This window comes from Haliaeetus albicilla, chromosome 18, assembly GCF_947461875.1.
Source record: "Haliaeetus albicilla chromosome 18, bHalAlb1.1, whole genome shotgun sequence".
Lineage (NCBI taxonomy): Eukaryota > Metazoa > Chordata > Aves > Accipitriformes > Accipitridae > Haliaeetus > Haliaeetus albicilla.
Genome location: NC_091500.1, coordinates 22,493,137 through 22,518,331, shown reverse-complemented (window position 1 = coordinate 22,518,331; position 25,195 = coordinate 22,493,137). Strand labels below are relative to the sequence as shown.

The window sequence follows — 25,195 nt, the reverse complement described above, 5'->3', positions numbered from 1 at the left end:
ATCTATGTCCAGATGAGACCTGGGGGACTCTGGGACAGCAGCCTTGGTCAACTACAAATTCACACTTCCTCACTTAAGCATTTAACTACCTAAGTCTAGCAAACCAACCTATTTTAATGAAATTAATATAATCTACAAGTGACAACATGCATCTAATCTTGTAGAATTACTTTCACAGAGGTATAGTGAAATATCACCTTCCTTTACGGTGAAACACCTTCACCTTCTCTGCCTCTTCCCTGCCCGAATGATCTTTGCCCCAAGAAGGATAAGCTAATATGACAGTTCTTGCTGTTCCTAGGCTCTTCCTCTGCTTTTGCCTGCTTAAGAGCATCACTCCTCTCAGCTGGCAGTTTGGGAGAGATTCTCTGGAGATACAGGTGGTGTCTTACCCAATGCAGAGTCATACTGAGACGACTAAACCACATGTGTGGAAGCATTTGCTACCGTTTAATCTCAAGTGCAGAGCGTGCAGCACTGCCTCTGGTAATATACTTCTACAATCAGCACCACTAACAGCTTGGGGGATCATATGCATTATTGGTGCAGAAGTGTTTGATATTTCCCATCGTGACAGAAAGGACACAAGTGGTTAAATTACTGCCTGTTGTGCACAATTGTAGACATTAGCAGCTGTTATTTATAGTGCCTATTATGTTATAGTATCCCAAAAGACAGGAGAACCACGTCAGACAGCATTACTACAAATAAAATCATTCTAGCACAGAAAAACCATTTTAAGCATAGAGAACATCACTGTAGTTTATCTTTAAATGGAAAGCATGAACAGCTCAGATGTTTTGATAACAAAATGTATGTTTTAGTACTCCCACCCCACCAGTTAATACAATAAGAAGGACAGGAAAAATTGTACATTAATAAAGTCAGCTGAAAGAAAAAAAGGTACATCTGGAAGAAGTCTTCACCAGTACGTCAGTGCAAGTGGGATGTCCTTTTCTGGAAGATGCACAGGTGGAAGAAAAGAGAGCTCTCATGGTTTTAATCGTGGAAAGGCTTGTATACTACATCTTTTTAAATCTTTTATTCAATCCTAGTGAGTTAAATACAAGTTCAAAACATGTGGCAGACTACTCCAAATTAAGCAGCATGCCTTAGAGCAGACATTGTTCAGGTATCTTATGAAAATAAAAGTTATCTAACACTGTCAGCATCTTAGATACAGAACCCAATTCCCCATACTCTCCCACTCTTCTAGTAAAAAGGGGTGGTGGAGGAGTGAGGGGGTGAAGAAGGACAAAATAAAGCAAACAAGGGTTTCTTGAAATAGATTTCTTTTTAGAAGTTAGCAATGTGAATTCTAGCCCTTACTTTGTCTAACTTACATTCTTTTTGCAAGAAAACTTTTATGACAAAATCCACTATTCCCACATACCCTGAAAAAAATGTTTTGCTCTTCAAAACCTTGAAGAGCTTCTACAAAATTGGGGGTTATGATAAAACTGAAATGAATCTGGGAGAAAAGACTGATGGTCACTTCCAATGCTGTTTCCACTGCTTACTCCTCTCAGGACTTGGGGCGTTCCCAGATCATGAAAAGATATATTTTTAGGATAAAAATCTACCTAAACAGTTGAATTGCAATTTAAGGGAAAAAGGAATATAATCAAGATGTTAAGAAATCAGTAGCAAATAAAACATATCTATTACTTCTACACTTTACACAACTGAATTATGTATGATTAATGTGTACCAGCCAAGAGATCTGCCCTTGCTTCCCAGTTGCCTCAAAGTAGCCACAGAGAGGCAAGACACTACTGAAATGGAGAACGCAGATACTTCTGTATAGGCACCCCTAAGATCTTTAAAAGGTGAGGGAATAGTTTCTTTTGGCCCAGGATCAAATTCCTCTAGTGGTAATGAAATATCAGTGTGGTCTACTGTACCCATGTGAAACCAATGAATCCAAGGCTCTTCCAGCATTACAGCTATATTTCTGAGACCCACATGAATTCCCTGTAGAATTGGCCGGTAGTTGTTCTAGAAAACAGTACTAACATGTTACCTTACTTGCTGTATGAGTCGAAACGTCTATCTTTCGATTTCTTTGCTCAATTACATGCTCTTTAACTCTACCCACACACTGCATTGTGTTGGCCAAGTCGTACATTTTGGCAGTGGACTTCAAAACCATGTTCCTCCGCAAGAGAGTGCTTGTGTATAGTACACTCACATACACATACACACCCCCTCAGTCCACATGATTTATATACTGCCTGGGCAACCATTTCACAAACAGATGAGAGCACTAAAAAATCCCAAACTCTGACATACAGAAATCAGTCATTCTACATACTGCTTTCATTTAGCAATACTTAGTCACATCACTAACATGACCAGTTATCAGAGCTGCCTGCAGTTTCTGCTGCTGCTGATGTACACTTCTCTCTTCCTCAGTAGCTGAGCTGTACGCATTGGGAATGCTTTACAAAACATTTCAGAAATAAAGGTCAAGTAAGCTTTCTTTGCAAGAGATGCTGTTTTCTGGAGAGAACTTCCTTCCTACACGCCTTCAACCACCAGAGCTCTTATGATGTTAGGCAAAGAGACTGCAAACACACATAGTCACTCACATTTCTGCCTCTAGAGTTAAGCTTTGCTGAGTTAGAGCCCCTTCTTCAGCCCCTGCTCCCCCCACACGTATGAAGGTGAGACTGTTGTGAAAGTGCTATCTTACAGCTAACGGTTTATATCCAGTCCCAACAGCACAGGGGCTAGTCAGCACTAGCCTTTCAGGGGAGCGTGTTTTATTGATCTTGGAACATTTAACGTGACATCTAAACATCAGTGAAATCTCTTTCTCAGTTTTTTTTGTTTTTAAGACTAAATAGTTTTGGGTGAAGCACAACTGTGACTTTTCATAACAGTAGTAAGAGGGGAAAAACATCTTTCAGGAGGAGCTAGTTGTAGTGGAGGACACTGCAAAGACTGAAGCACCAGCGCACCATGCTGTGACCATGCTTTTTACTCCATGGAGTCTTAAAACAGTTTTATGCTCACACATGTCCAGAGACTCCCAGCCTGTCCAATTATTTTAAGTGGACTAATACATGTTAATTAGCTCTATATCTGGAGTCTTGATACTGAAGTCTGAGGACCTACTGATCTTGAGATAATAGACCCGACCCCTTTTAAGTCTGAGTCTACCCCAAACTGCCTATATTTTTGCACCATATAGAGACCAGATTTTAGTGGATTAAGCTGGACAGTCCTAGGTAGATACAAATCCAATAAGACAAGGCAGTCTTCTGGCTGGTTTGAGACTGAATGCGTGTAGTTCCTTATTCTAGCTAGACATCTAGCAGTACTAAGAAGTCTAAAATGGCCCAAAGGATGCAAACTAACTTTAGAAGATAATTTCTTCCACAGCCTACAGGTTTCCTCTTAACATCACTGCAACCTACCTGCTTTCCAGTGCCAGTTGTGCCTTATCCAGATTCTGAATCCCTGGAGAAGTGGAACCAATGCCCTGGTCCCTTACAGCTATGCACCCTGTGCTGCTGATCTTCTGTTGATATGAGAAAAGCTAGAGAAAAACACTGATGAAAACTAAAGTTTGGGTAATAGGCTTATATTCACCATGTAGGCTGTGGTGAGGGGAAGAGAATCAGGAAATCAAGAAGTGAAAAACCACCCACACAGGTATATTAAAATAAAAGATTTCAGTATCTTTACCCAAACCTCCTGGTTTTTAACTATTTAAATTACATCCATTCCATTCAGATCACCTTTCCAGAGTTGAACTAGTACTAAAGAAAAACAAGTAAACAAAAAAGCCCTTCTTTTTCAAGTCTATAGCCCATGTTAACATACTTAAATCAACCAAGTCTTCTGGAAGAAGAAAGGTCACAGACAAAAGTATATAAGAGTTTCTGTAGTGTAAAAATGGGACATTGGACATTAGCTAATCAAAGATGATGCCATGTTTAGGGAACCATCACATGTCATGTTAGAAAACTGCTACACCATGTATTCTCTTCTAAACAAATCTGGGGGGTGAAAAAAGGCTCATATTTCAATGAGTTACAATCAAAACATGTCAGGTTTAGATGTACACTAGTGCAACATACACGAAGGAGGAAAGAAGTGGAACTTGTTAACCTAGGCAAAATCTAGCGAGATGGAAGACAGAACAGTCTTCAGGTACCTGAAAGGTATCTGCAAGGAGCGGAGAACAGGAGGCACCCATCATCCACACAAGTTAATGAGCTTAAGCTGCAGCAAGGAAGGCTCAGGTTATGTATCAGGAAAAGTTTTCGGTGGTGGGGTCGGGGAAGCTGAATAAAAGGCCTGGAAAGGCCACACAAGCATCTGTCAGGAAAGAGGTGGGTATAGCTGATCCTCCTCAGGGCATGGCATAGGTCTGCTCCCTGCCCATTCTGACTCTGTGCTAACTTGACTGGTCACTTCTGGCCAAAATAAAAGAAACAGAGGTCTGGCCTAGAGGTCCCAGACCTCCTCTTCCCAAGGATAGGCTAACATAAAGCCACGGCTGGCATTCAGCCACTGGGGAAAGGGCAGAAGAGCGTATATAAGAATATGCTGCTTGCAGTAAGCAGAAATTTTACCTCATCATACACCCATCTGTACAGCAAGTGCTCCATAGTCCTGACTGCTGATATGGTAGTGTCAGTAACGTGGAGGAAAAGAGGACAGTAGGAATCTCTAGGGAAAAACGAGAGCCCTAAATTATGTTCTGAATGCATTAGATGATATCCTTTGTTTTACTTTCAGTCTGCAGCATTTAAATTGGATCTTCTCCCAACTGGATGTTTTACTCCCCCAGGTTCATGTGGCACTATTCAATTAATTACTGTCAACATTTTTCACAATGCAGGCTATGTCTGACAAGAAGTTCTGTCACAGGTTATCACCTCTGCCACTGGGTATTGTCTCACACCCTTTCATCAGTTTATCCTTGCACAGTCCAGTTCAGTTCTCCCTTCTTCATCCTTCACTGGTGATCCCCAACACCTCTACAGAGTTACGTTAACAGGTATTGCTCGTAAGAGCTCTAATGACAGGTTTTATTTTTTTTTTATTTTGAAAAAGTTGGCATCATATGCCTAGCCAACTAAAAGCAGAACAACCTTGATACCAAGGTATGAGAACTTCCAGATTAACTAGAAGATTAAGAAAATACTTGCTCTTGCTTTATTTTCACCCTGCTAATTCCCATTTCCATGGAAACGGGGCTGGAAAGTACCAGCAGGCAGCCTGCAGCTGAACATCTGAATGAGAACGCTCATGTTGAACTCGGCAAGCAGACAGCAGGTGAAATCTGCAGGAACTGTCTAAAAATCTATAGCTATGTCTTGAAAGTAAAAGGACAATCTCACTTTAAGCAAAGAACTTCTGAAGAGGATGATATATAACCCTAATGAATATTCTTGCACTGCACCAGCTAATAATCTGATTTTCTTTTCTCTAAGACACAGGAATAACATTTCTTTATCTCAATGGCAGAAGACAAAAATTAATCACAATTAATTAAGTACTTCAAAATGTTCAGATAGAAGATGATATACTAGTGAATATGGTAAGTTAGTTTTGTAACAGGACTTTGGCTTCTGACCATTGTCCTGTAATTCCTCTGTGAAATCAAACTGGCTGCTGTACCGTTCATACACACACATTGTAAGCCCAGTCATTTGGATGGCTCTTCTTACCAACATCCTTTGCATTGGAATAAATATAAAGATGAAAAAAATCAACTAGCAGTTAGTAACATACTTGCTAGTTATAAAACATACTGGTTTTGAGCACCAATCCACACTTCTTTTATTTTAAAAGCTACTAAGGCAACACAGTTGTAGATACCGTTAAGAAAGAAAGAAAAAAAAAAAAAGCAATGTTAACTTCTTTATCCAATTTAGTAAAGTTTAATGCAGGAATTGTTTTTAATACCATCTCAGATTTTTCTCCTGTTCAATATTTGCTCTTCAAGCAACAGGAAGAAAAGCAAACAAGCGGAGGATGAAACATTACTGTCTTGGGCTATACTTTACCCAGTGAAGAGATTGGTTATTATTAAACTCCTGCTTTTGTATATAAAGCAATTACCACTCTCTCAAGCAGATATTATTCATTCTTTGCAGAGAGCAGAACATTGGCTGCACTTTTTTTCAGTGTAATTTTAGCCAATGCAGTGGACAAAAGAGAATGATTATAACGAAGGATTTAACGTCTTGTGCAAGTTCAATATCAGCACACAAGAGCTGACCTGAAAATGGATGATGAAGAAAATTGAGACAGCATAAATCTTTTTTCTTTTTTTTTTTTTTTTTTTTTTTAGAGTGTTGTTTAAAGTTTCAAAGAGCTATTTATCAGAATCAAGTCAGCCAGATAGGTGCAGATGCTCTTTATTGTACCTATATTCTCCTTCACTATGAGAGGGGAAATTCAAGCTTAAAGCATCAAAGAACAAATCAACCCAAGAAGCTGTTAGTGACTATTGATTTGTTCCTTCCTTTGAGATCTTCAGTGGAAAAAGTGAGCCCAAATTTGCAGTCCACAACATACTAAACTCATAGCTATGACGGAAAAGGATAGTACAGAAGCTGTTTGTGCAATTTCCTTGCATGACAGGAAACTAATAATTGTTTATCAAGAGCACAACAGCGGCAGACAAAGCACACAGCTATCAGCATCTCTGCAGTGCAAAAATGGCCATTTAACAGCTGCAGCAACAGTAAAAATTGCATAGAGCGCCTTCTGCTAATGAGTCCCATTGATAACCCACATTTAACTGTACCAAGTATATTTGTGCTCACCTTGAGGATCATTTACTGTGCTAGATCATGATACAGGGAGCTCTGGGATATACAAAAATCAAACTCCAAAGAATTCACTTATCTGGTCTAGGATTGCTTAAACACAGCATACACAAAAGCATAAGCTTTCAGATAATTTCATGCAAATAAAAAGAGGAAATGTATCTACAGCTAAACAACCCACATGTACTGCCTGAATAGCTCTATTTCAAGCAAGAGTGGAAATAAAAATAAAGTTAAAAATACATAAATTTAAATAAAAAGCAACCCACATCAGGGTACATTGACTTCTCTGTTTCAAAGCTGCATTCCTACCCCTCAATTTTGGGTTTGGGTTTGTTGGGTTTTTTTCAGGAATGCCAAAGCATGTTGTATTTAATGGCTATCTTGATTTCAAGGGTAGAAACCAAGTGTACTGCTCATGCAGTGTGAACAGCTCTCTAAACCATTACCATAATTAAGAACCATGCTAAGGGGGAAGGGAGGGGGAAAGGACATCCTTAGCATCTAAGGTTTCCAGAAGTGACCGTGCAGTAATGAGATGGACTTTCGACTTGGCTGAGGAGTTCCCGTTAGCATGGGATGGGCCATTGCTGGGATATATTTATAAAGGGTATTAGAGCTGGCTGCGTGTGTACACAGAGAGTGGTGGATGTCCATCAAAAGGGGTGGGTTATTTCTCCCAGCTGGAGCTGGAGAGAGAGAGAGAGGGTTATAATTCAAGAAAATAAGCAAGCTGCTCCCCACCAGGTCGTTAGTACCTACACACTCTTTCCCCTTATAATCTTGTTAATAACACCTGTACAGCACATGTAACTGTTTTTCTTCCAATTAACTTTGTAACTGCTAATGCATCCCAGTTGTTGCTGGCTGGTTAAGTTATGGGAGATGGAAAGAAACTGAGAAGGGTCATCAATACAGCTCTTATAGTATGCTTATGTATATAAGAAGGAAGTACAGAATAAAGGTGTCTGGTCTGGGATCTTTTGCTTCTTGAGGTACAGGGTATGTGACAAATACAGGTTCTGGATACCAGCTAACACGATAATGAAAATGCACTATGCCAGTGCATGCTATATGGACTTTCAATTTAGTAATGAAAATATATTTATGATTAATAGAAAGCTACAAATAAATTAACACTTAAGAAATGAAACATCACTGCCTATTAGAAAAGCTTAATGCAAGCAACCAACTAGCAGTATTCAGTGTTTTATTTAAAGATTGAGATTTTGTAAATGTTTTACATGTTTGAAAAATGAATCGTTCTTTAACCTTTGAAACACCCAATCTTGTTAAGTATGTGCCTTCTTCCAAAGCTGCATTGCTGTGGAATGGCTGAATTACTTTTTTTATCCTCCCTTTTGAAAGGCTATGCAGGAGATGTTTTTATAGCCAAGTTATAAGCACTGAGAATAAAAGTTCATGGTAGAAGCATTAACACACCATCACCAGGGGAAGATGATCATCACTCCCATGTACCTTTCTTTCCATGCATAGCTCTCTTCTCCAGTTTACAAATACAGAATATCCATACTGACAGAGGAAGTGTTGCCACTTCAAACTCTTACACAGTGTAGGAAGGGACAGTGGGACATGCAATTTTCTAGGGTACAGGCAATCCAGGGCCGTACTACTTTTAAGGCTAATTGCATATATTCCCCAAGAATCGAGGTTAGGCTAGGTCTGAAGGGCAGAGATGAAAGGATGGCCTGGCAGCACTGGCCCCATCATTCCTAAGGATTCGTTTCTTTCTCTGGGGTGTAGCTCCTGTGCTAACAGCATGAAAGAGGTTGGTCATGGGGGCACTCTTCAATGAGGAGCCCAAGGCCCCCAAGCTGGCCACATCTTAACTGTTGAATGGACGTAAACAAGTGGGGAAAGTACTACTGCATCCCTCCGTTTAACCCATTCATACTCTCTACATCATCTGTATTCTACCCTAACGGTTTTGGAGGTCTCATTTTATGCGTCTTCCCCTCTTCCTTCTCCCATCCCTCCCCCTAGTCCATGTCTCTTTATCCTTCCCTCCTTTTTATTAGGAACACCACCTAAGTCTGCACATTGCTAAGTTTTTCCAGGTACCAGCAGCTGAACACAGACATAGACCTACACCTTGCAATCAGGCAATTTCTCTGAGCTCACTTAATGAGAACAGAGCTGGACAAGATTATATATGATATATATGTTTGAATGCAAATAGCATGTTCCACATTTACACAAATTTAATGACTGTCACCTTCTTAGTTTGGACTAGTTGATTCAGACATAGTCAAACAAGAAAATGGTTCACCTATCTCTAATAGACTCAATGAATCAAACTCAAAAATTCAGTCATTATTTTCCTCCAGAAAGGAGTTGAAAAATCCCCCACATCCTGTCTGAACTCTTCTTCTCCTTCTCTCTGTCAAGTATTTGAACACCATAAATGGGGGAAATGGGGAAAGTAGAACACAGATATCATTTACTTTGCACCTGCTGGCAACTCCCAACTATATAATAGGTAGGCATAAACATACTTACTGTAGCAGTCACACAGAGGCAATAAAGTTACAGTTATTTTCATACCTAAGTGTGCTTGAGTTGTACAGCAGTTGTTATGTACCAAAACCTGATAGGTTTCCTCTTCAAAGAGCTTAGTTCAAAATTTCCAAAACCAAATTTTACATTAGCAATCTCCTCCCTTCTCTTATGTCCAAATGAAGGCACTTTTGAAGGTTACTGGGATTTTAGATAAATGGCTTTCTTGATATTGATTATAAAGGTATATTTCACCCTCTTTAGATAAATGGTCAGAGTCTTACTGTCCAACTCCAGGCCATCATTTCAGGTAACACTGACTTTGATATCCACTTTATACACTTCTGTACAAGGCAAGAAGAGTTTGTTCATCAGAGGAACCTGGATCAAATTTGTATATTACAAATAAAAGAAAAAAAAAAAAGATAATTGGTGCAGGATATTAGCACAGGAGCACACAGACTGGGCTGAGGTCATTATACCGTGATTCGTTAGTCCAGTTTTCAGAAAAGCTTGAAATAAATATGAAGGCCAAAGTCTGTTTGCAATCTGTTCACTAATTATAAACTTTCAAATTCTGGCTAGAAAAGGTGTGTTAACAACTGTCTTACTATAGTACTTCTCCCATGCTCACAGATGAAATGGAAGTGAGATTTTAAATTTCATTTGAGCAGTTCCAGGTAACCACAAGTCACACTACAGTTCAACACAGTTGTCAAGTTCTCTATGCAATCACCCTTCATGCAAACTGTGCCTGAAACACAAGTAATAGCAAGCCAAGGAACAAACCGGTTTATTTTAATGGTAGCTATTGGGGAAGGGGGAATGAAGCCTTAAGAGCGGCAAGCAATCACATAAGTTCTATTAAGAAGATATCAAAAATAAGCTATATTTTTCCTCCTACTTCTCTGAAATTAGCCTGTTAAATCAAACTCACATTTGTATATGCAGTCACTTTCACCAATTTATAAAATTATAAAAAGGATTTTTAAACTTATTTTAAAAGAAGTTGGTTTTCCTGTAATAAAAGAATCTAAAGTTAAAATATCACTTTCTTCCCATCCATGCTATCATTCTCATCAATTGATTTGTTTTGGTCACAAAGGTGTTACTTTAAGTATCCTCCTGCACAATAGTAAGGCATCATTAGTGATACTCCTTCTGTCTACTCCTCTAGTCTCTGAAAAATAAGCATAAAGCAAGCATTTATCTGCAGTCAGAGCTACACATAAGACTTACTGCTTAGCACCTTTGTGAATCAACAGGACTAGACTGCAGACTCCAGCATGAGACCCCTTTTCTTGCCAAAATTGTAACTTTATGATTAACAATAGATATGCTTCAGAAGTTCATACAAATACCCTTATAAGCAAGACCTGATAGCAGACCCTACAACAGTGATAGCTCCAGAAAGTTAACAGAATACACAAAATCTTCACATGAAAACAGGTAATTTAAACAAAACATCCAAGTTTTCACTCCCTAGAAGAGAACTTCAATGACCGTAAATAGCAAACAAGACTTCTCCATATTATCCAATTTGTGTTTGCATTTCTCCAAATCATATTACAATATTAACTCATTAAGAAAAAAGTTTACCTGTGTTCCTGTCAGGTAAAATACAGCAATGCTTCTGCAGTATGCCAGGCAGAACCTGTTGCAACAAAGAAACAGACATTAACCTACAAATATTTTAACATCATATGAAGAAGAGCCGATGATTGCTAGAGTGCATATTTGATCAAGCTTTGTGCTCTCATACTGCATCCAAATTAGCTATCATGCAATGCAAATGTGAACCCCGCTCATTAGGAACTGCACACAGAGAAGAATCTTACAAAATTAGCTGCTTACTACCTGCCTGTAAAGTTAGTTTCACCCTCTCCCATAGACTACAATATTAAAAAGTTGAGTAAAAGAACATAAAACCACAATTAAACATGCTCAACTTAGAAAGACAGTATGTTATCAGTCAATGACGCTGCTGTTCCTGATTTTGCACATGGGAGATCTAGCTTTTCATATCACTCAGGTCGAAATTCCAAAGCACAGCATTTCTCTTCTCACATACCCAATACCAGCAGACAGCACAAACCCCCAGAAGCTCGAGTAGGAAATTCAAGGGAACAGGGACAGAGAAGATCCCAACCTTGTGGTTCACCATGTCCACCATGCTGAGGTGCTGCTGGCAGCCAGCAAGAAATGCTACAGAAACCTCCCACCACATTCTTAAAGGCAGGACCTACCCTTCTTCACAGATTTACACATTGAAGTCACCTGTTTTGGTGCAGACAACCAGCTTTGGTGCTTCTACCAGCAGCAATCTATACTTCACACACCCAAGACCTTATTTTAATCTGAGTTTTAAACCTCTAATTTACACCCACTACAATGTTATCAGTAGTGGTAAAACTGTAGCTGTCCTGGTTTTGGCTGGGACGGAGTTAATTTTCTTTCTAGTAGCTTGTATAGTGTTATATTTTGGGTTCAGTATGAGAAGAATGTTGATAACACACTGATGTTTTTAGTTGTTGCTAAGTAATGTTTAGACTAAGTCAAGGGTTTTTCAGCTTCTCATGCCCAGCCAGAGAGAAGGCTGGAGGGGCACAAGAAGTTGAGAGGGAACACAGCCAGGACAGCTGACCCAGAGTGGCCAAAGAGGTATTCCATACCATGTGACGTCATGTCCAGTATATAAACTGGGGGGAGTTGGCCTGGGGGGGAATTGCTGCTTGGGAACTAACTGGGCATTCATCAGCGAGTGGTGACCAATTGCATTGTGCATCACTTGTTTTGTATATTCCAATCCTTTTATTATTATTGTTATTATTATCATTATTAGTTTCTTCCTTTCTGTTCTATTAAACTGTTCTTATCTCAACCCATGAGTTTTACTTTTTTTTCCCCGATTCTCTCCCCCATCCCACTGGGGGGGGGGAGGGGGAGTGAGTGAGCAGCTGCGTGGTGCTTAGTTGCTGGCTGGGGTTAAACCATGACAGTAACTTAAGGTTTAATGGCTTTTCCTTTGCTCTTTCTGAGGAAAAGCCAATTAAAAATCATGCTCTGTGATGGCTTTGCTAAATTTTCTCTTGGACGTCAACATGCCCCCTTGAAAGACTGAAAATTAAAAAAACAAACAAACAACAGTTAGTTTCTACAGACAGGAGGCCAGCATAACCAGTCTGAAAAAGCTGGGCTTCTAACCTCTAAGACCGTAAGCACCACCACAGCTTGCATTAAATTTTGGAAATTCAGGAAGAAAATACTTTAGGGAGTAGGGATATTTTTATTTTTCACAAAGACTGCTATTGCTCTCTGGCCAAGGTTAATAGCTAGGGATGAGACCGCTAAGAGTCAGACACGTACCGCCCCTGCAGCAGCACTGTACATCCCCATCCCTCCCTGCAGGACTTTTCCCATACACGCTCCAGTAACCCCAGGGGGATGAACATCTCAGCTTGTGTGTCCTCCAGCACAATAAATTAAAGTCTTAAGAAACTTGCTGCACTGTGCTTCCTCCGGAATGCAGACATGCAGAGGCAGGGCCATCGCAAAACTGTGCTTTTATTGCCGTTATAACTTGAAGAGTCAGGCCACAGTCAGAAAGCTGCCCTGGACAAAAAGCAGTGGGTAGAACTGACAGGGATAAGAACTGTTCCTCCCCCACCCCCCAACTCCTCTAAACTCTACTGAAGGCCCAGCATTTAAATGTAAGCTCTTACAAAATAATTCACTTGTTCTGGCATAATTCTAAAATTAAGCTCGTGGATAAAAGGGAAAACAAACTAGGTTTAAGCAGCAGATGTTAGGCACAGGGTAATCAAGTCAGATCCCCAGAGATATGTCTCATCAGATCCCCCCAACAGCTTATCAGGAAACTGCTTTGGTGCAAATACAACTTATGGTCACATTTGGGGCTTTATCACCTTACTGTACATACATCTTGTAAACATGTTTGACTTGCTAAGTAGCTTATTTTTCTCAAATTCCTTCTAGCTCACTCTTTCACACATGCACGCACGTGGACTTTTGTCCTGGAGAGGTGTAGGTCCGTAACTGCCAGTGCTGCCAGACCAGTGCTTCCTTCCCTAGACATGACATAGGACCTCATGGGTTACCCACGGCCACTCTTGAAAGTCCACAAAATTTGAGGGAAGAGGGAAAACGTATGTTCACAGTCACCTACTTGCAAGATGCACGCTGGTGTTTTACTTCACTCTGTTGCAACCCTGTTTAAGCAGCTCCCACCACCCCAAAATTAAGTTATGTGACATTCCAGCTCCCTGCCTGCAGAAACACCCTCACCAGGAGACAGACCAAGCTGAGGCAAACGTGGACATCTTGTACTTCTGAATTTCTGCATGCTCAGCTATACTAGCTAAGTATCATCGTCCTTTCTCATCTCTTTTGGTCTACACGAGACCTTTCGATAAGTAAATTGCTTCCTTCAGTAGAACTTCTCCCTTGAAGTAGTCTCAAAGCCAGCCTCTTTGCTTCAGGGAGGACTATTTGAGGGAACAAAGTAGGACTTGAACCAAAGTATCAGCTTGCCTTACCCCGATTCACAGGCAGCAGGCAGCTTGTATTTTAAGAAGAATCAATAGCACGAATAACAATCTTCTGAAAACCACACTTGTCATTCTACAGTGTTTCTTAAATTTTAAAATAAAAAAATCCAGTAATTCTTAGGAGTACAACGTCATATGTACAAACTATAGCATTTTCCTTATGGCCATGGATATAAATAACAGCACAGTCTTATAGGCATCAAAAGCATAAAAGTTAGAAGCAGAGAACAAAGAAATCCTAAAATGAACAGAGACAAGTCTTTCAAAGCAGTGTAACACAAAGACTGAATTTTAAAAAAACACTGTCTTACTCAGACATGAAGCAATATTTACTTCCCAGTGTATCTGTCACATTTTCTTCCCTACATTCACGAAACATGGAGAAGCATTATGAATTTATTATGAGTACCCAGTTAATCAAATTAAGATTGAAATTAAAAGAAGAGACAGAAAAAGCAGGTCTGGAGTAGCAAGACAATGTCAATGGGGGAAAAAAAAAGCTCTAGAACATAATTTTTCCTTCCTGGTAGACTGGATATAGATAAGAGAGTAGTCATACTGAAAAGCACAAGCTGGAAAAACATTTCTTTGTTCCTTCCCTTCGCTCTCTTAAGTGTTAAGTAGGCAAACAGCATGGCTGAGGCTAAAACAATGCTTCCTTCTCCCCAGCCCTGTAACATGTTTACCCTGCACAAAGCCAGTTTCTGGCTGGTAGGAGTTTGATATCAGCCTCCCACTTACTTATCTACAGTATACAGATTTTTACACTGTACCCATCTCCATGGTATCCAAGAGCCTCTTCACACTGCTCTCCTCCCACTTTCTCCCCACTCTGTTTCTCTCCTCCCTAGGGAAAATGACAGGAGAATTCCTCAGCAAAACTGTCACCTTTCCCTCTACATGTCTCTCCTTTACCCTGCTGCTTTCCCTTCAATCATTTGCATGCTGTAACCCCCAGTTTATTCCTTAAAATGCTTTGTCTCAGAGCTTTTTCTTTAATTTCACAGATAACCCCTACTTTTTTCTTTTCTTTTTTTTTTTTTTTGTGGTTTGAAACTTTACCTACATATGCAATTTGAGTGAGAATCTGCACCCAAATCAGACCTGGGGTGATTTCTGCTGTAGAAATCAAAACATGGGAGCAACTGGAGGGATTCACATGCAGGGCAAAAAACACAGAGAGAATAGAACATGGGTTTAGAACATTTGTCTTTTTCCTCAGCAAAAAAGAAACAGGTTTCAATTATATTAACTGATGATTTAACCTTCAGTTATTTTATAAGCTCTCAGCTGGGAGTAAAGGCATTGCAATACTAAATTAAAACTGGACGCATAGCTGCAGAAACGGAATAAATAATACAGCAGGTGGTATGTCCTTAACATCAAGGTGCTTCCCTAGCAGTAGCCAAATTAGCTCTGGTCCCCAGTATACAGTTAGGCAGTCACACGTAGTAGGAATATAGTCTTTGCTCATGGTGCCAAGTCAAAAACTTCCTCAAATTCAGTGAAAAATTCTAATTGATGTTGGTTGACATTGGTCTGGACCTACTTACATTTGTTTTCACTACAGCTTGCTGTGCTTAGAAATACATAAATATATAGCTGCCATAATTAGTGTTCAAATGTTTACTTGTAGCTATATGTAATATAGGTATGCAGAAAGCTTCTCAGAGCAGCACGGGGTAGTTATATAGCTGTTTACAATTTAGTAAAGCTCATATTTTCATATGTTTGCTTAGAAACTTTCGTTCATTTCATAAAAAAACCCCACCTGAGTCCACTGAGTGTTCAGCGTGCAAATTTTTTAGAGTGGTTTAACAAGAACTAGAATTAATTCCTAAAAAATCATTATAAGTTTGGAAAGTACTAACCTCTAACACAGTTTAAAAAAAAAATTACAGAGAAGCAGAAACATGTGAAGCAAAATAATTCTATTATGGAAAAATGCCTGTGTGAAATGGATATCTACTCACTTAAAAGGATCTGCTGCATGAAGATGTTCAGGCCTCTCTATGGTACTGAATGATAAAAATGTTTTGCTTTCTACTCCACTTATAATTGGACCACTAAGATGGCCACAGAAAAGTGGGCTGGATACTATTTTTCTTTGTCCGTTTACATTTTTTTCTGCTGAAAAGTAAGTCAACTGAAAATGAATGTTTCACAGGTCCAAAATTACAGAACACGCAACTCAGTAGTCCGAGTGCTCTATTGGTGAAATTCAAGACAGAAGTTAACAAGAATTTATACTGTGGTTTGTATCTTGCAAGAAGGAAGGAACCTCAACTTGAATTTCAGGTCCCAAGCCGAAACATGATATTTGTCTCTGCTTTTTACATCCTAGAAATCCAGTGATCCCAAAGACTGGGAAGTCAGAATATACTCTTTTGGCCATGCCAGCCACACAAGCCATGTTTGTGGCCCTTGTGCTCATGTTCAACCACTTCCAAAGACTGACTCCAAGATAGCTCCCTAACCTCCTAACCTCCCTCCCCCGGAATACTATTACAATTAGGATGTGAAGCATTTTGATTGCAAGAATATGGTAAAATTCAGAAGAAAATATGTCAAACACATAGAGGGCAAATCACATTGATTTATAAAATTTCAGAGAAAACATATTCCGGAATTTGAGCTTTACTTGTGCACTGATGGTTACAAAGAAATAAATGGTCCTTGGGCAGAGTCACCCCATCAAGTGTGCCTTGCATCTTCCGTGGAAGCAGTACAGTACTGGAGAGAAGTGAGGTTAGATATTTTGGTGTGATCCAGTGAGTGAGTGAGTTCCTATCTTTTTGCCTTTCAAATGTCGTGTCACTTCTTGGAAAGGTAGGCACCTCCTAGACCTTGCTATCTGCACTGCTCTGTGCTAAGCGTTGCTGCTTTCCTACCATCCGCACAAGTCTCGTCTTAATTGTTTTCACTATAAGGATCATACTCATTCTATCGCTGTCTTTGCCTTTCCTTTTATTTGCCTCAGGGCTTTTGTTTTAGGCAAGATTTCTTTGTCAGCTACTACAGAGATGTTTTGAGATAATGTTTGTAACAACTAGATCTTAAAAACGGTGGAAATCCTGCACTCGCACTTCTGTGAATGTCTTCTGTTGCCTCCTGTCATTACAGGGGCATATTATATTTTGGGTTTCCTTTTTATTATTGTTTCCTTCTACTTTGGATTTTATACCTGAGGATTTTAGATGTCTCTGTCCCAGTGACACTGTTAAAAGGAGAACATCCTACCACTCTGGAACCAATTCCCTGCTTCTTAAGCAGAAAGGAAGTGCTCAGGATTTGGCTGTTCACAGCAGCCAACAATCTAACAGGTCTGTAAAGGTATTTGCCTTCAGACAGGGCATGAAAAGTAGGCAAGGTTTCCCGTTCACAAGCTGTTGGGTGATACGAACCATCATAAATCAAAGGTTTATCATTATAGCATTACCGTATTTCTTCTTTCAGAGCAGACAGGTTCATGCAACCAGGTGCTGAAATGCTACATCAAGCTATTGCCTTCAGCTTCTTAACAATATGCAGTTGGTTCAACCTACAAGAAGCTAAATCTGAACTTCATTCCACTCTCACAAGCATAATTATATTTGGTTATGCTTTTTAAGGGGTATCTAGGGAGTGTATCAACAAATATCTGTTATCATTTCAGTTCCTGTAAGAACTCAAAAGCAACCTAAGATCACCAGTGGGTCTCTTCTGTGTCCCACTTGAAGCTGTTATTGATAAAACCCACACTGGAATCAGCAACAGTCCCAAGTTACTCGTTAAATCAGTCCTGGAAATGTCTGGCTCTGGAGGGAGAGAGCAGCAGGACCAGAGGGAAGTGCCTGCCCAGGGCTTACCCAAACCCCCGTGTGTTCCCTGCCAGAGCAAGCAGACCCCGCTTATAATGGCAAAGCTAGCGCAAGTAGAAAATATTAAGACTTGATTTTTTTGTGTATCTGGTGCTGCTGAAAATAGCAGAGATTTTGCAAGACCTTTCAATCATTCCCTGCTAGCTGTCAGTTCCTCTGCCCTCCCAAGGAAACCACCTTTCACCGTAGCTCCTGATGAGCTGCACTCGGCTGCAAAGGCAGCCTGTGCTAAAATGTCTCCCACCCACGGCAGTGCGAGTAAGAAGCCTGTCTTGTCAGTTTATTTCATTGTATTCTGATGAGATGGGCCAGACTTGTCCAATTATGTTTCTTCAAGATTTTACAGATTGCTGTTGTCCAACATCCAATTTCACATATACACCGTTGAACCTTCATGCTAATTTAATGTCAAAACAGAACTTGCTAATGATTCATCTGCTTTGCTGGGTTTTTAGTAGAAGTATTTTCTTCTCTTATCATCCTCTACCTCAGTCCACCATTCCCAATTAGATATCAAGAACATAAATAAAGTATGATGATTTTGTTGGTGGACAAGTTACACTGAAAAAAGATAAATCATATTTACCATACTTCAAATACTTTGATATTGTATCAATGTATTTATCGTCTCATATCAAATCACATTTAAATATGTATATTGTCTCCTTTTTGAATAAAAGGAAATGTTGAGTTAAGGAAGATAAATCTCAGAAATATTCTGAAAACATTACAGCACCCATACTAACATGTGTTCTTTCAGATTGTATTACATCTCAAAAAATGGAAATTTTCTAAAATCCTTTCCATGATTAAAGGAAGTATTGACACCAACAACAGAAGCAACATTTCTTTAGCAGAGTTTTCAACTAAAAGTGACAGACATTTAAGTAATGAGGAACTCACTGACTGCATAATCTATTTTGTATATCTGAATCAAAACTAAATAAGGGAAAGCAACCCTAGAAGAAAAGGTATACCATTATAACGACCCCGGATAGCATAGCTGAGCTCCATGCACTGTGTTTGGCTTCATTACTCCTTTTATCCAAGTCACCTTGCCAAGTTAAGCTGAAACACAGGTTTGATAGTTTTTTTGATGGCCCAGGAAAGAAAACATGATTATCACTATGACACATTTCAGATTCATGTTAGCATGAATCTGCATTAGCATGAACTAATTATAATTGTCCTGTGATTAACAAGTACTTATAAACATGAATCTTTTAAAAGTTATCATCTAAAGTATAATCCCTCCACATAGCTTTCGTAAGAATATAATATGCAGACTAAATAGAGTAACTAGGCAAGCCTGTGGGGGAAAAAAACTATGTACTCTGGAATTAGCAGCACATCTAGCTCTGAAGTGATCCAAAATAATACCTTAAGACAGTCTTTTTGCTATTTAATAGTATAGGAAAATAAGTGGTGGTACTAGCAACAGCCCGAAACCCTATTTTTTTCTGATTTCAGTATTTAGACACTTTGAGAACAATACATCAGCAACAAAAACTCTTTTATATCTTTCACTTTTCAGAAGTTTACACTCCTTGCTGACAGAACAAGACTTTGCTATAGTGATCCATACATTTGTGACTTCCAGGTCCAATTACTGTAATTGGCTGCACTTACAAGAGAATCCACAAATTATTGAAGATGCCTCAGACTAAACACAGCATGATAAATACAGGTCTATTGGGAACACTCATGCACCATTGCACCACTGTCCAAAACTGGGCTTTCAAAAATCTGGAACAAACGATCTCAAAGTGCTCTGAATCTGAGAGATGATGAAGTCGCCCCTCCCAGGGTAACATTGCCGGGAGGAAGAGACCAAGACCTTTCAGTTGATGCTGTAATTTCTTTTTCCAAAAGCAAATGAATAGGAGGATAAACTTCAGGACAAAACCAATTGTATTTTCAACTTTCCTTCAGACGAAGTATTCCTAACCAACTCATCAGATGCACAGTCATTGCACTATACATAAAGCAACCAACATAAACAAATTCACTTGGGCCTGCAATTGGACCTGAGAAACAGGTTTTGGTGCGAAACAGAAATCACAAACGTTTCTTCTGCCCATTAGCACTATGAGCAGCAGTGGCATCTCCTACCTAACAGCAGTACCTAGATGAGAGATCTCCTATCTCTGGTGTGGATCATGTGGATCATGGGATAGAAATAACTGTAGCAGACCACTAATACTCCAAAGGTTGGTCACAATTCTCCACAGAGACTCTGCAGGGGCAAGACCCCAAGCCTCATCTTGTGCTGAAGGAGGGATGGCCAGAGACCACCCTCGAAGGGAGGGCTGACAAAAACCCCCACAGTGGTGGAGAGTGGCAGCTAGTGATTTCCAGGGGCTGGAAGGTGATTGAGCCTGGTCCACAGTCCACAAAAAGGAAGCAACGGGTAATAGCAGTTGGATATTCCCTGCTGTGGGCACAGACGCTTCTCTGCTGACCGGACCAGCTGTCTCAGGAGTTTGCTGCTTGCCTGGAGCCCAGGTCCTGCATCTCCTACAGCAACTGCAGGGGCTTACCCAGCCCCTGCGCTACCCCCCTGAGCTGCCATCCAGGAGGATCATAGAAGGGATCGCTTAAGCTAACTGGATAGAGCAAGTCCATGGGGCTGGGTAGAATGCTTCCAAGGGGTCCAAGGGTGATGACTGTGAGTCCTCTCTCTGTCATTTTTGGAAGGTTGTCACCTTCTCAGGGCAGGAGTTAGGGAGATCCTGAGAAAGAGCAGAGAAGGCTAAAGAATTGCACTGAAAGCTTTATGGAGAACACTGAGCCAGACTCTCTGCAGAGGTGCACAGTGAAGGCACACAAGGCAGCAGCTTGAAGTTGCAGCAAAGGAAATTCTGACTGTATATCAAGAAAAAAATATCCCAGAATTTTATTTTTTTTTGTGGAATCTCCTTCCTTGAAGATTTTCAAAACTCAGATGGACAAAGCCCTGTGCAACCTGCTCTTTGAAAGTAGTCCTGCACTGAGCAGAGGGTTGGTCTTGATGACCTCTAGAAGTCTCTTCCAACCTAAATTTTTCCACAATTTCAATATATTAGATTTAATGTACTAATACAGTCAAATATCACACTAAAATATAAGCTTAAAATGCAACAGTTCTTCAATCCTCCTTCTATTTCTACTAATGGATCTTAAATGTGAATAGTGAGCACATTTACATCCACCTGCAAAACCCAGAAACCTTATAGAAACATAGCAGCTTTAGGAGCCAGCTAAAGACAGCTAGTCCCTCAGAAGTTACAAAGTAGTCACCCCAGGGCTGCAATTGTTTAATTAATTTAAGAATAAGCCGGGGAGGGTAATTTGGCGCAAGAAGTTGCTTATGAAAAGAAATCTTTGACTGAGTTGTTATGATTTATTTATCTTTAAGCATCTGGTTGTGTTTTGAGCAACTAAAAATTCCAGGGCTTGCTATACATATTGGAGCAGAACAAACATCTTCATTTTCGCTCTCTAAAATACAAAACATGATAATAATAGTTCATTTTTTTCCCCTGCAGTAATCTATTTAGATACAAAGTATGTATGTGCCTTGCAATGCCTAGACTGTGAGGTCTCCTAGTTGGAGATTATGGTACTACAGTGGTAGGGATAAATGATAAGGTTGCACCCGTGAATCCTCCCAGGGAAAAGGAAGCCCTGGTATTATTCTTGTTACTGCAGCACCGTGAGGGTCCACACCGAAATGGTGCAGATAAAAGTGAGTATAGAGCAAGGCTACAGCAAATCACAGTAAATGTTTTCAGGCTAGGGAATTTAAGCCCTTTAGCAGAAAGGTCCTGGCTACCTCTCCGCACTCGTCGCTCGCCGGAGCCAGCTGAGAGGCTGTCAGCACGCACACACGCATATGCACTGCAGATACCACTGCTGCCGTCCCTGCCGCAGAGATATCTCGTCTTCTCGGTTATTCCTCCCGAGTGGAAGTCATAGTCCTCCTCATGGGTCAGCTTGGACCCTACATGCCAAGCTGCTCTTTCCACAGGGCTCAGGGCTGAATCCCCACCAGGAAGAGCTGGCTGGGGCTGTGACAGCCTACAGCAGACCTACATGGAGGAAAAAAAATCCTCCTGACTCAGGAACAGCCTCCAGTGAGCACACCAAAACCAGTGCTGGAGGAGTGCAGGCACCTGGCCATCAGGGACAGGGCTGGTCCCGGTGGCATCAACCTGCACCGTGCCCCTGTGCCTCACCGGGCAGTACGTGACCCCCCAAAGGTTTTGTTAGAGCTGAGGTGAGATGTCTCCTTGCTTCCCTCTCACCCACGCACTGCTGAACAAAGCCAGCCATGGCTTGGCCCCTCAGCTTTAGTCTGGGACAGTGTTGTGGAATATGTTTTTGTTGTGGCTTGTCGCAAGAAGTCTTTTTAATGCACAATGTCAATAAATTATGTGATTCAAAAGCACAGATTATTCACATAGTAGTAATATATACAAGGTAAATGCCAGGGAATCCTGAGTGTTATTTCTCCTTGCTGCTCTGGAATTGCATTTAAGATTTACATGTGAAGCATATGGATCTTAAAGAATTTGATACCTGTATTTGCACTGCAAAAGCAAATCCATTAAACACATAAAATAGAGTAATAGTCCTTCCCTGCATCTTTGTTAGAAAGACACTAATCTTCATTAAAAATTAAAGTTTATGGTTTTGTACTAGAACTCAGCAACAAAACTGTCCCAATGGCCTGCTTTATTCTACTGTGTAGGACTCACAAATATACAAAGAAATTCAGTTCAAAAATTATGAGTAAGGTGAGAAAGGATGTTTTAAGTATAAAAGTTACCACAACAAAAATAAAAAAGGAAACATCCTAACTGTTTACCTGCATTTATGGTCCTGGTATCACTGATCTTTCCCACTGTGAATCAAAGAATAACTCATGTACCAGAAGTGGTGAATCATGACTTGAACTAGCAAGGAAGTCACATAATACTTTATGATTTATTAGTGGTTTAACTATGACATATGGTTGCTTTTAGAAACTATTTGCTCTACCGAATTTCAAGTTTATTAATAGCTAAGAGTGGCTATTATAAGTGGGGGAAACTGAAGTCCCCACTGTGTTAGGACCAGAGTATATCTGTTAAAACTACCTGGTACTACACTTCAAAGGTAGCTTTTATACATTTCTCACTTCGGAGAAGTTGAGCCTCTAGACCTAAGTAGCACTCTCTGTCCTCGATGGGACATCTGCAGAGATGAATCAGATGTCTGCAATTTCATCTAGCCATTTCCCCTGGCCAGGTGAAAGATGCCCTGAAAACTGGGAACCAGGCAGAGTTTTTCCAACAGCTGCTTTGCTGTTCCACGTAAGTCAAGTCCATTTTGTCATCTTTTGGCCCAACAAACAAACTGAAGTAGCAGCACGCTACAGAATTTGCGCATACACAGAACTGGGACATTTCACTCCTGATGGACAACTGCAAGTGACGGCAAAAAAACAGAGAAGGAAGGGTTATTTTTAGGAATACTTATTTCATAGATTTAGGTTACACAAATCTTTCATGCAAAGAGAACAGAGAAGGATGCCTGTGCCTTGTTCATGCCCTTGGCAATGTTTGATAGCACAGGGGGATATAGATTTCAGAACACAAAGCGACTACCCACACCTCCTTCCCCAACAAGCAGGCATTCTTTTGGAAAAAATAGCTTTCTCTTTAAACAGAAATTTGTCTTTATTACCCATCTTTCATTCAATATTGAACAATATGATAGCTTATTGCAAGTCCCAGTCATTTGGGGAGATTTTGCTGAAGGTGGGATAAAACAAGGATAGGTCTCAGTAAGCAGGTTATAATTTTTTCAATTCCAATTGAACAGTTATGCTTCTGGCGAGGATTTTTGAGGAAGGAGACTGCATAATTTGTGCAGTAAGTTTTTGAGAATACAAAATGGGAAGAGTGGCAGGGCAGTTTTAATCTGTGAGCTGATGATACCACATTGTTAAAACTATGTAGCTTCAATAGGTTGCTCTAATCTTTAAGCAGCTTAGGGTGTACGTACCACTAGGTGACCCAAAGACGTGCACACAGAAAGGGTATTTTTGGTGCCTATAAATAAAGGTGAAAAGATAGATGTAAACCAGCACAAAGGTGCCTATTTCTCTGCAGTTGATGCTCCTCCGGTGCTGCGGAAGGAGCCAGGGTGAGCCTGGGGAATCCCCAAGACTGTTAGAAACCTGGCAGTCATCAAAGACCTGATATGCTCTTAGGGGTAGCCTTAAACTGAGCACTGCAGAGCACAGCACTGCCTCAGCTCTTCAGAAACAGGCAACAGAGGCACAACTTACCGACAATATGGGAGATTGAGCTGCAAGTCAAACAGCCGCCAAATAGAGATGCTAGACTCTTATCTTTGAAAAGGCTGCCATGATCAGTTATTGTGCGATAACATTCATCTTCCCTGATGAAGATTTTCTTGTTTTTGCACAATTAGCAAGATGTTACTCAGATCACAAAGAACTCTACAATTTAGCAGTCAGAGGACTTGCTAAAAAAAAAAAAGCAAGTTCCTCCCTCTTTGCTAAGACTCATTTAAGTATTTTGTACAATGCAGAATTACTTTCACAGAGAAATGTCTCCAATGTTAGAGTGGGTTACAGCATTCTCCCAAGAACAAGGAAGACCAAAGGTAGACACCTCACTTTTTGAATTAATCAGAGGAGTATTCGGACCTGTGCTAACTACATCCCAGGACAGCATGCTAAGTATTCCCCTAAAAAGAAACACTTACCCTTTTCCTCAGCTCTGTATGTTTTGGGGGTTTTATAAGGCTTGCAAGGGGCAGTGGGGCTGCACAGAGTTAATGAGTTTTCTGACCTGGACAAATTTTCTACTGTTCTTTTGTGGTATTTCTAGAGCCTTCATTTGCCATCAGAGAAATAAGTACAAGAACTGGTGGAAGGGTAGGGGAACATTTTTTTATTGGTAAATGTATATGTGGAATGACAGAACTTTTACGTATGTGTTTTCTTGACTACAAGCTAAAATAAATGTAGTTTTAGAGGGATTTTTTTTCTTGCTGTCTTGGCTATCCAGTTGCAAATAGCTTGTTTTCAGCCTGTTTATTAATTCTTCCTTCCGTGTTGCTTTCAAGGAAATGTCACCTCCTGAGAACAAAAGGTTAAGTCACGCAATGCTGAACTATATAATCAGTCTGCTTGACAAGCCTAGTCTGCTGAAAATATTAAAGAATGAGCACCTGACTAGTAGACATGCCATCTCCATTGACATAAGTTCCTGTTTCAGTGTTTTAATTATTCTCATGGGTCATCCCATCTTCAGACACATCAGCATTGATGTTACCTCATCACTGGTAAACACCAGCAATTTGTTTTTTCCAAGGACTGAACTCTGCCTCTTCAACCCAGAATCTAGAATTAGCAATGAAATTGCTTGAGCCTGTCCTAACTGCACTGTCCTGATAAAAG

At 40.2% G+C, this 25,195-nt stretch overlaps 1 protein-coding gene across 3 annotated transcripts in view; it reads right to left on the bottom strand.

The window, feature by feature from the left end:
• DLGAP2 (DLG associated protein 2) overlaps nt 1-25,195 on the bottom strand; it is a 484,489-nt gene that overhangs the window by 393,593 nt on the left and 65,701 nt on the right. For all 3 annotated transcript variants that reach the window (XM_069805918.1, XM_069805916.1, XM_069805917.1), the window contains exon 2: nt 10,911-10,965. In XM_069805918.1, coding sequence (XP_069662019.1) covers nt 10,911-10,965 — 55 coding nt within the window. The remainder of the gene's footprint in view (nt 1-10,910; nt 10,966-25,195) is intronic.